At 31.3% G+C, this 11,862-nt stretch overlaps 2 protein-coding genes across 2 annotated transcripts; both read left to right on the forward strand.

Moving 5' to 3' along the window:
• Positions 1–2,540: 2,540 nt before the first annotated feature.
• On the forward strand, positions 2,541–3,860 carry LOC127131184 (DNA-directed RNA polymerase subunit alpha-like). Its single transcript, XM_051060119.1, has 2 exons — positions 2,541–2,970; positions 3,310–3,860. The coding sequence occupies exons 1-2, from the start codon at positions 2,541–2,543 to the stop codon at positions 3,858–3,860; spliced, it is 981 nt and encodes a 326-aa protein (XP_050916076.1).
• A 7,121-nt stretch (positions 3,861–10,981) lies between these two features.
• LOC127127547 (probable glutathione S-transferase) lies at positions 10,982–11,862 on the forward strand. The gene is made up of 2 exons (XM_051056752.1): positions 10,982–11,348; positions 11,459–11,862. Exons 1-2 carry the CDS (start codon positions 11,037–11,039, stop codon positions 11,813–11,815), a joined length of 669 nt encoding a protein of 222 aa, XP_050912709.1. The 5' UTR covers positions 10,982–11,036; the 3' UTR covers positions 11,816–11,862.

Consider the following 11,862-nt stretch of genomic DNA (forward strand, 5'->3'; position numbering starts at 1 on the left):
ATAACTTGAATGAATAGGAAGGAAATAGATTAGAATACTAATGAAATATATATTCTGTATTCAATTCAATATATTCAAAATAAAAATTATAATTCTATTTGTATAAAAAAATTGAATTCGAATTCAATATAAGATTATTTATATAGTTTTGAATATGTCATTCGTTCATTTTTTTTCTATCTTTTCTTTAGTTTTAGAATATTCTATATTATATATTGAGATTGTCATTATCCTAATGAAAATCAAATTTTCTATACATATAGAAAGTATTATTCTATTCTCATATTCAATATTAGATATTTTATTGAATAAAAAAAATAAAAAAATAAACGGAAGCATGTTGATTATATGGAAAGTAAGGAGTAAAAATCTATCGTGGGTAAAGATATTATCACTGATATACTAACCTTGATACGCAATGCTGACATGAATAGAAAAAGAACTGTTCAAATACTACTTACTAATATCACCGAAAACATTGTAAAAATTCTTTTACGAGAGGGTTTTGTTGAAAAAGTCAAGAAACATCGAGAAAGCAACAAATACTTTTTAACTCCACGGTATAGAAGAAATAGGAAATGATCATACAATTTTTTTTAAATTTAAAAAGGATTAGTACACCTGGTCTACGAATCTATTCTAACTATCCAAAAATTCTAAAAGTTTTATAAGGGATGGGGATTGTACTTATTTCTACTTCTAGGGGTATAATAACAGATCGAGAGGCTCAATTAGAAAAAAATAAGGGGGGGATTTCTGTTATATATGGTAATCATCATAGTTTTGCCCATATCTGAATTAAATGAAAACTGGATATCTCAATTAGCGCTACGACAACTTAGAGAAGAAATTATGACGATGATGAAGGAAATAGAGAAAACAAATATGGTAATCATCATACTTTTGCCCGTATCTGAATTATCTGAAAAATGGATATCTGAATTAGCGCTACAACTTAGCGAAGACATTATGATGACGGTGAGCGAAATAGATAAAAACATATATTGTTTTATTGTTGTAGTATTGTATCAAAGATTAAATTCATCAACAACGTATGATCATTACCATAAACGTATGATGATCGTGTTATTTTATTCCACCTCTTAGAAATTAGAACTAAATTAGAACTAATAAACAATCCGGAGATATATGATAATAATATATATGAAAATATTACTTTTTGAGATTTCTCATTTGAATAAAAAATGAATATCTGAATTCGGGGAAAAACTTGACAAAGACATTATTATTAGGGTGAATAAGGAACTAGCGGAAATAAATAAGGAACTAGCGGAAACAGACAAGGAAGTGGGGAAAACATATCTTGTAGCATTATTCTGGGATGAAGACTAAATTCATCAACAACGAGGGTATGTCGCAGGTTGCTTTAGAGAAATAAAATTCAAGAGAAATAGAATTCAAATAAGATTCTAGGCTATATTTCCAAAAATATTGACTGGATACGATCGATAAAGGAAAAAATGGAAGTATAAATTACTCAATCCGATTAGTTGTATAACTTGAACATATTTTTTAGGAGTAACAATTTGAAGTTCAAAATGCAAGGAAACCCTATTTTCTTCCAATATATAAATTCAGAATTCAATTGAATTTCTAAGGAGTTAAAAATATGAAAGTGGCGGTCTCTGTTGGTAAAATGTGTGAAAAATGTTGATTGATTCGTAGGCGAGGTCGACTTCTAGTAATTTGTTCCAATCCAAAACATAAACAAAGACAAGGATAATATTAAAATAAAAAAGGACTTTCTATTAATAAGATTTTGTATTTGAATAGAATTCAAATACAAAATGTTATTAATATTCCATTTTCTTAAATACTAAATAATTTGAATCTAGTCTATAGTTATAAGTATTCTAAAAACATAGAATTTCTTATTGTTTGATATTTGAAAAAAGGTATTCTATATTAATCGAATTATTGAATAAAATAGAATAACTAGATAGAAAATAGTAAAGAATCCTTTTTGAGAGGAAATGGATATATCCATATATTTCGGACTTACATTTTTTTTCAAATAAAAAAAATGGCAAAATCTATACCAAAAATTGGTTCATGGAAAAATTGATGTATTGGTTCGCGTAAGCATCCTCGTAAAATACAAAAGGGGGTTATTTATATTCAAGCTAGTTTCAACAATACCATTGTGACTGTTACAGATGTACGAGGTCGGGTGATTTCTTGGTCCTCCACCAGTTCATGTGGATTCAAGGGTACACGAAGGGGGACGCCATTTGCCACTCAAACCATAGCGGGAAATGTTATTCAAACAGTAGTCGAGCAATGCATGCAACGAGCAGAAGTCAAGATAACGGGTTCGGGTCTAAGAAGAGATGTGGCATTAAGAGTTATTTATAGAAGTGGGATACTATTAAAGGTTCTACGGGATGTAACCCCTCTGCCACATAATGGATATAGGGCTCCTAAAAAAAGACGTGTGTAAAACTAACAATAAACATTAAAGAAAAATATTTCGATAGAAATAAACAATTAAATCAAGAGTTTCATAAAAATATAATACTATGATTCGAGAAAAACTAAAAGTATCGACTCAGACACTACAGTGGAAATGTGTTGAATCAAGGATGGACAATAAGTGTCTTTATTATGGACGCTTTATTCTATCTCCACTTATGAAAGGTCAAGTAGATACCATAGGCATTACAATGCGAAGAATTTTGCTTGGAGAAATAAAGGCAACATGTATCACACGTGCAAAATCTGAGAAAATACCACATGAATATTCTACCATAGTAGGTATTCAAGAATCAATACATGAAATTTTAATGAATTTGAAAGAAATTGTATTGAGAAGTAATCTGTATGGAATTCGGGAGACGTCTATTTGTTTCAAAGGTCCTGGATATGTAACTGCTCAAGACATCATTTTACCACCTTCGGTGGAAGTCATTGATAATACACAACATATAGCTAACCTAATAAAACCTACAAATTGAGAGAAAGCGGGGATATCATATAAAAACACTAAACAAATTCAAGGTGGAAGTTATACTATAGATGATGTATTCATGCCTATTAGAAATGCAAGTCATAGTATTCATTCTTATGTGAATGGAAATAAAAAACAAGAGATATTATTTGTGGAAATATGGACAAATGAAAGTTTCACTCCTAAGGAAGCACTTTATGAAGCCTCCCGGAATTTGATTTATTTATTTATTCCTTTTTTACATGCAAAAGAAGAAAACTTAAATTTTGAAAACAATCAACACAAAGTGACTTTTTCCCTTTTTACTTTTTATGATTATGATAGATTCGTTAAGGATAAACTAAGGAAAAATCAAAAAGAAATTGAGAGAAAGAATGGATATCATATAAAAACACTAAACAACATTCAAGGTGGAAGTTATACTATAGATGTTGTATTCATGCCTATTAGAAATGCAAGTCATAGTATTCATTCTTATGTGAATGGAAATAAAAAACAAGAGATATTATTTCGGGAAATATGGACAAATGAAAGTTTCACTCCTAAGGAGGCACTTTATGAAGCCTCCCGGAATTTGATTTATTTATTTATTCCTTTTTTACATGCAAAAGAAGAAAACTTAAATTTTGAAAACAATCAACACAAAGTGACTTTTTCCCCTTTTACTTTTTATGATTATGATAGATTCGTTAAGGATAAACTAAGGAAAAATCAAAAAGAAATTGAGAGAAAGCGGGGATATCATATAAAAACACTAAACAACATTCAAGGTGGAAGTTATACTATAGATGTTGTATTCATGCCTATTAGAAATGCAAGTCATAATATTCATTCTTATGTGAATGGAAATAAAAAACAAGAGATATTATTTCCTGGAAATATGGACAAATGAAAGTTTCACTCCTAAGGAAGCACTTTATGAAGCCTCCCGGAATTTGATTTATTTATTTATTCCTTTTTTACATGCAAAAGAAGAAAACTTAAATTTTGAAAACAATCAACACAAAGTGACTTTTTCCCCTTTTACTTTTTATGATTATGATAGATTCGTTAAGGATAAACTAAGGAAAAATCAAAAATAAATTACATTGAAATCCATTTTTATTGACCAATTAGAATTTCCTCCCCGGATCTATAATTGTCTTAAAAGGTCCACTATACATATAATATTGGAACTTTTGAATAAAAGTCAAGAAGACCTTATGAAAATTGAACATTTTCGAATAGAAGCTTTAAAATTTATATCAAACATTTTACAAATCGAAAATCATTTTGTATAAATTTTAAATCCATTGAATTTTTTTTTAATCTTTGGCACAAATCTCTCTTCTCTCTCTCTCTCTCTCTCTCTCTCTCTCTCTCTCTCTCTCTCTCTCTCTCTCTCTCTCTCTCTCTCTCTCTCTCTCTCTCTCTCTCTCTCTCTCTCTCTCTCTCTCTCTCTCTCTCTCTCTCTCTATATATATATATATATATATATATATATTATATATATATATATATATATATATATATATATATATATATATATATATATATATTATGATCTTCATAATATACTATTTTAATCATTCATTCACCTTTTAATTTGTCTAAAGCGACAAAGTAATAAAACCAATAACTTTATGTTTCCCTATCATTTTTTTCCCATACTGTCTCCAAATATATGAAAAAATCTATGTTAATTCAATAAAAGGTTCAAGTAATGATGACATATATTAGGAGGTTGACTCAGACATTTATGTTAATTATGAATGAACATGTATAAGCTCTAACTAACTTTTGCACCATCTATAATACATTCTTTTCTATAAATAGGTGGTTTTGATTTTGTAAATCTTGAGAGAGATTAAATTAATAATGTGAATATCACATTCTATTATGGTATCAATCGTCGATTCAACCTCTTCCACTTTCTCTCTCTTCCCTAACAAAATTATGTTACGTAACTAATTTTCTCTCTCCTTTTCATCTTCTTCGTCTTTGGGACTCCATGGAATCATCTTCCAATGTTCAACCGACTTCACCAGATGGCAGCGTTCGTCAATCGTCGTCGCTCACGATACTTTCTGCACCTGATTCATCCACTACCCGCAAATTTGGTCAAAAAATTTCGATCAAATTGAAAGAGAACAATTATATGCCATGGAATTAGCAGGTTGAAGGTGTGTGTCATACCCTAATTTTACCACTAAGATTACACCTATCAAATCATTTACATTTCAACCAAGATCACGAGCATGGTATCCTTCTAACCTTCGCCTCTTTGGGCTTGCCTTTGTAGGAGTTAATCAAATACCTTTTATGTTTTCTTTTTACCTTTTTGCTTGCTTGCATTCTAAATTTTCTTACCTTATTCAAAATACAAAAATATATGTTGTTTCCTTTCTCTTATTGTACAAGGTAGGGACTTGCAATCAAAGGATCAAGTTTGGTTTCCAAATTAGGATTTTGATTCCCAAGGTCAAAGTTTGGTCAACAAGTGATCCACAAGATTTTTTTACATCAGGACATGACCTATAATCTTAGGCCACATTCATGTCAAGCTTCATTCAACATCATTTGATCAAGAGAAGTTCAATTTTGGTTCCTAATTTCAAAGTTGACTCAAGTATCGTTCATGTGTTTATTTTCATGCCATCTCCATCCAATTTTCAAGCAATTATCAAGATTATTAAAGGGATAATCAAGTTTCCTTCATTTGGTATTCAAGTGTTTATCATTGGACCTTTGGATGTAATAAATGGAAAGAAATCATAAGTTGGTACATGTTTGGTTGACCTAAAATCAAGGATGACATGTCACTTGGTCCAAACACCATAACTATCTCATTTCTCAACATTTTTGGAATTTACTTTGAGCCAAATGTCACATTTGAACTCCTCTACAACTTTGCTTCAAGGGTCAAACATCAATTTTCTTATAATTTCATCAATTTTGGAATTTTTTAAGATACCTATGTATGCAAAAAAATAGGCCTTAGACCTAGTAGACCTGATGCCTGACCCAGAATTTCAAGTCATGACCTGAACTTTTCATTCATGCCATTTTCAACTCAAGCATCTTTTTGATGTGATTCTTTTTGCATCTGATTCTTCACCATGACGAGATAATTTGGCACAAGGAATATCTGAAAATTCATGAGTGAATTTCATTTGGCCTAAGCACCAACAAGGTACCTCAAACTCTGCATTTCACAAAAGCACAAAAGTGCAAAGTCACTCAAATCTTCAGTTGGGACCAGAAACACATGTGCAAACTTGTTTGTCATGTTGAAACATATTTGAACAAGTGAAAAACGACTTGGTTTGATCACAAACTCACGCATTTCATTGTTCATTTTACACAGATTACAAAACACCAAAATTCAACCCTAATTCACACGAGTTTGCGCCCATTTCACACGTGCCATAACCTCACTTCATTTCCAATAAATAAAGGGTTGATTTTCCTTCATTTGAAAACTTTGATAGCCAAAGAACCTCTGAAACCATTTGAACTCGATACCTTAAAAAACCAGTTAACTATTTCTTTGATTCAAGCTCTTTTAGCTTCGTTTCTTCGCTCAAAATCACTCATCGACAACATCTGAAGTTGATTGAACCATTTATATGCTCTGAAGCTTCCTGAATCAAGCTCATCATTTTCACCATTGTTGACCTCTGAAGCTTCAATTTAAAAGGTAGTTACAAGTAAAAAATTTAAGTAAACAAGTTACTAGTGTGTTTGTCTTGATTCATTGATCAAAAGCCCTCAACTACCTTGAATTTATATTGTGTTTTAGTAATTTAATTTTAGTTTGAAGAACTAGGGTTCTTCGTGTTCTTTAGAAAATTCTCTTTGCTCGGAGCTAATCAATGGCTCTGATGCAAAGAGACATGAATGATGATGTGTTAGGCAACTGAATCCATGCTTGATTCATGCTAAAAATACGAGTTCATAATTTTGCAAAAATCTGGTTTGAGGTTGAAGACGATAAAGCTTCCCTCGTGTTTTATAATTTTCTCTCCAAAATTTAAATAATTGACCACTCACAAGGCAATGCGTGTTTTTTTTCAAATCTCTTTTGTCTGTTGTGATCCAATGGTGAGCGCGTTTTAACTTTAAATCATGACCATGTGATCTTCTGACTGAACTTTAGTATTCAGATCTGATGGCTCAGGATTTTTCGCTTATTTTAGTTGTTTTAAATTGTTTTTAATTCTTTTTTCTTTCAAACAAATATTAAAAAGAGCTCCCTAACTCTTTTTGATTCCAATTATTTACAAAAAATCTCTAAAAATATTTTCTATCTGATTTTATTTTCAAAACATTTTTAAAATCATTTTTAGTATTTATTTTCTATTTTCTCTTATTTTCTTTATAATTTTTATTTTTTAATTTAATTTTCAAGCAATTTTAAACATTTTGAGATTCAACTTTTGAGGTCCATTTACTTGTAGTTTTTTTGATCTTCTCTAATTTTCTTAACTATTTTTTTTATGTTTTAATGCTTCTTTTGTATTTTATCTTTATTTTAATTTTAAAACCCTTTAAAATCATTTGAATTTCTTTTCTTATTCAAATTTGGTTTGACTTCTATTTGACTTGAGAAGTTACTTGGTTGATCAATTCTTCATCACTTCCAATTATTGTATAGATGGTCCATGGGTTGCATGAACCTTCATTATTTCAAACATGTTGATTAAATGACCATTTGATCATTTTTGACGCTTTGGACTAATGATAGGTTTATCCCTTGGTGTAGCATATGTTTGGTTTTTTGGACTTGATGATAGAGAATCCCTTGTGATGACTTGAGCTTGTTTTCTAGTCTCTCCTCATCTCCATCTCCCTTCTTCTTTTATTTTTAGCTATTGTGTTACATTGTTTCAGGAGAATGATTGTGTATCATTTCTATAACATATTTTCACAAAAATTATTATTGACCGGCCTCATATAAGTGTGACTTCTACATAAATCCCCTTACGATTGCTTAACATGGCGCTAAATAGCCCATACTCGATTGAATCCTCATAAATACTAATGTTGACATATTAATTGTGCTACCATCTAATATTTACTTTTATGTGTTTACATTTATGTCATTTACATTCGTGTAATTTACATTATTGCCTTTTACTTTTTTCCTCTTTTTGCTTTATTATTTCAAAAGAACAAAAACATTATAAAATTACTAAAACCCTAAAAAGCTTTAATATGATCTTATGGACTTTGTGTTTCTATCCCTTTCCTGAGGAGTATTTTGGACTTTGGACCTTAGGACTTAGTGTTTTCCCCTTGTTTGGAGTATATCTAATACTTTGTTATTCATCTAAGACCTTGTAATCCCTTTGGACCCTTTGATCTTCAATTCAAGACTTGGATGTTTCTTTGTGGCTTTGTGGCGTTGTGGCTTTGTTGTTCATTTGGATCTTTTAATATTTATCTGCTTATGTGCTTTTTCATCTTGTGGCTCAATCCAAAGGGAAAAGAATGCTTGTTTTGACCAATGTCAAATGCTTGCTCCATCTTGTGGTTAGTACACTTGCACATACAAAGGATTCCTCTTAGGCTACCTTGCAATGAGACATTATATTTCATGTCACTTACTTTATTCTTTAGGATAGTTTCTTCATCTCCCTCCCACTTCTTCCATTTTCAAAACTTTATTATAATTTCAACTTTATTTTAAGAGCACTCGAGTATTCTTAAAGCTTTTTCTTATTACAATTCAAGTTATTGTCTTCATTCAGGTTTATCCTTTTTGCCTTCACTTTATTTGTTAGATTATGCGTGATATATCTATTTCTTGTTTATTTGCGATGTTTCCCACCATGAGTGAGTAGTCAATTAGGGATGAGAGGTCATGAGACCCAACCCATGATAAACCCCGATAGATTAATCTGTATGCAAATAACAAGAAAAAGTAAAGAACAATTATTATTTTAGAATCCGAATGCTTAAACATATTTGTGTCGGTTACGAAAGGAAAGACAACTCAAATATTGATCATGTACTAAAAGGTAATGATCCAGTATCCGAAAGCATATTGCTAAACAACCAAGTTGCGACACCATTGACAAGGTGTCTCGGTCTCGGTTGAGAAAGCTTCATATACATGCAAAAATACGATTTCTGAGATGAATGATTCGGGCTAGCGAAAGTAGACGAATTATTCGTCTGAGAGAGTACACTCACTACGAAAGTAGGTGATGTACAAAATTTTGTCTATCTTCTATAACTTTCTATTTTTTCTCGTATTTAATTCGGAGAGTCAATTGGGTATGATGGGATGGATAATCATGTACTCTATGTCCTTATCTTTTATTATGTTAATTTTATTCCTATGTACTGAATCCCTAATATTTTGATCGCCTTAGCTACATATCGTTAGAGTAAAAGTCGATAATAAAACATATCTCCCTATGACTCAACATTTATTGTACTACTTCACATTGTCGTTCCCTTGCGGCTTGCATCAGCTCCTATGGAAAATATGAATGGAATATATGTGGGGAGACCACCTCATCTAAACACCTCGCCTGAGGAACTCAACTAAGAGTCTCATTAGGAAGACTCATCCAAACACCTTTCATAAGGGACTAAGAGTCTCGTGACACATGTTCATCTAAAGGTCTCAGTTGAGGGACTAAGAGTCTCGTCATATAGGCTAATTTAATCGTATTGCCTGAGGGACTCAACTAAGAGAATCGTCAGACAGACTCATCTAAATGGCTCGCCTTAGGGGCTAAGATTCTCGTTGGACGGGCTCATCTAAATGTCTCGCCTGAAAGACTAAGAGTCTCTTCAGACAGGCTCACCTGAACATTTTTCCTGAGGGACTTGACTAAGAGCTTACCACACAAGCTCATCTAAGCACCTCATCTGAGGGACTCAACTAAGTGTCTCATTCGGCATGCTCATTTAAGCACCTCACCTAAAGTACTTGACTAAGAGTCTCATCAGACAAACTCATCTAAGTGCCTAACCAAAATGACTTAACTAAGTTGCCCTTTACCAAGCCCTTGTTCTTGAGGGACCATGTAATGATATATTTTTAATGACCAGTAAGGGGCAACATGATGATAGCACCCCTATATCACTCGCCCATAATAGGAGAACATAAGTAAGTGACATGTCTTGGTCCTAAGTGGTGTAGTGAAGGAATTTGGGGAATAACCATGTCTCTCTAGTAAATAGAGAATTAATGGCCCACTCACCATTTTTCTAAGTGGTTTCTAGCGTTCGAGGAGCCCTAAAATCCAAGTTTATAAACCCCTATAAATACCCACCCTTAAGGTTGAAGGGATCAATCTCATATTTACATAAACCCCCATATAACAAAGCTTTTCACTCTTATAAGCTTACTTTAATCTCACATAAACACTAAAGTTTTTGGCCATCCTTACAAGTCAAGCGTTGCTACCCATTTGTACTTTATTTAACAAATACATGTGTAATTTCAAATTAAGAGTACAACACATATTTTATATTTTTTTCTTAGCAATATACTATTATGTAATTGTTTCTTAACGCATTAAATTTTTCTTACTAACTAATTAACTAAATATATATATATATATATATATATATATATATATATATATATATATATATATATATATATATATATATATATATATATATATATATATATATATATATATATATATATATATATATATATATTAAAATTTGTTTCATCATAAAATTTGACAAGCTTAGTAATCATTTTACTTAACAGATTTCACAATAATTATATTATATAACTATTTCATACTCATTATTAAAAATATATAAATAAAAAAGAGATAATAGTGATTGTAGTGTATCGCCCTTATCAAACATTGAGAATATTCATCATCATCCAATTAAAACAAATATTACTATCTATTTACATCAATTTATCAAAATTCAATAATGCCACTTTCTTTTTAATTTCATCCAAACATCTTGTTAACCATACGTTTAGATCAAGAATTAGAATCATCCAAATTCTATAAAAAGCCACAACACCTTAGGACTCGCACACCAAAACAAACTGCTTGACATATTTGTTAAAGTCAGAAAATTTGAAGTGCTGCAATCAATGGCGGATGAGGTGAAACTTTTGGGAGTTGTGGGAAGCCCATTTGTATGTAGAGTACAGATTGCTCTAAAATTCAAAGGAATTGAATACAAATTTGTTCAAGAAAACTTGGCCAACAAAAGTGATCAACTTCTTAAATATAATCCAGTTTATAAAAAGGTTCCGGTTTTTGTTCACAATGAGAAACCAATATCAGAATCTCTTGTGATTCTTGAGTATATTGATGAAGTTTGGAAAAACAATCCTATTTTTCCTTCTGATCCATATCATAGAGCCTTGGCTCGATTTTGGTCCAAGTTCATCGACGACAAGGTATGTTTTTTTGAGGTTTAAATTGTGGTCGCATTGTAAGATTTGATTCTCATAAATTGGAAGACATGAGAAAAATTACAATTAAATGTTTGAATATGTGAATTGATCAGATTGTGACTCCTTCTTTCAAATCTGTTTTTTCGGTTGATGAGAAAGAGCGTGAGAAGAGTATTGCAGAAACAACTGAGGCTCTTGAGATTCTTGAGAATGAGTTGAAAGACAAGTTCTTTGGTGGACAAGAGTTTGGCTATGTGGATATTGCTGCTGTGTACATAGCATTTTGGATTCCATTGTTTCAAGACATTATAGGGATGAAATTATTCACTGCTGACAATTTTCAAAAGCTTCATAAATGGAGCCAAGAATTTCTCAACCATCCAACTGTGAAGGAAATTATGCCTCCTAGAGATCCTCTTTTTTCCTTTTTCAAAGGTGTCCATGACAACCTTCATTCATCTTCAAAATAGATGAATATACTTAATCATGTTTATGAAAGTATCAAATATAAGTAATA

Source organism: Lathyrus oleraceus, chromosome 3, assembly GCF_024323335.1.
Source record: "Lathyrus oleraceus cultivar Zhongwan6 chromosome 3, CAAS_Psat_ZW6_1.0, whole genome shotgun sequence".
Taxonomy (NCBI): Eukaryota; Viridiplantae; Streptophyta; class Magnoliopsida; order Fabales; family Fabaceae; genus Lathyrus; species Lathyrus oleraceus.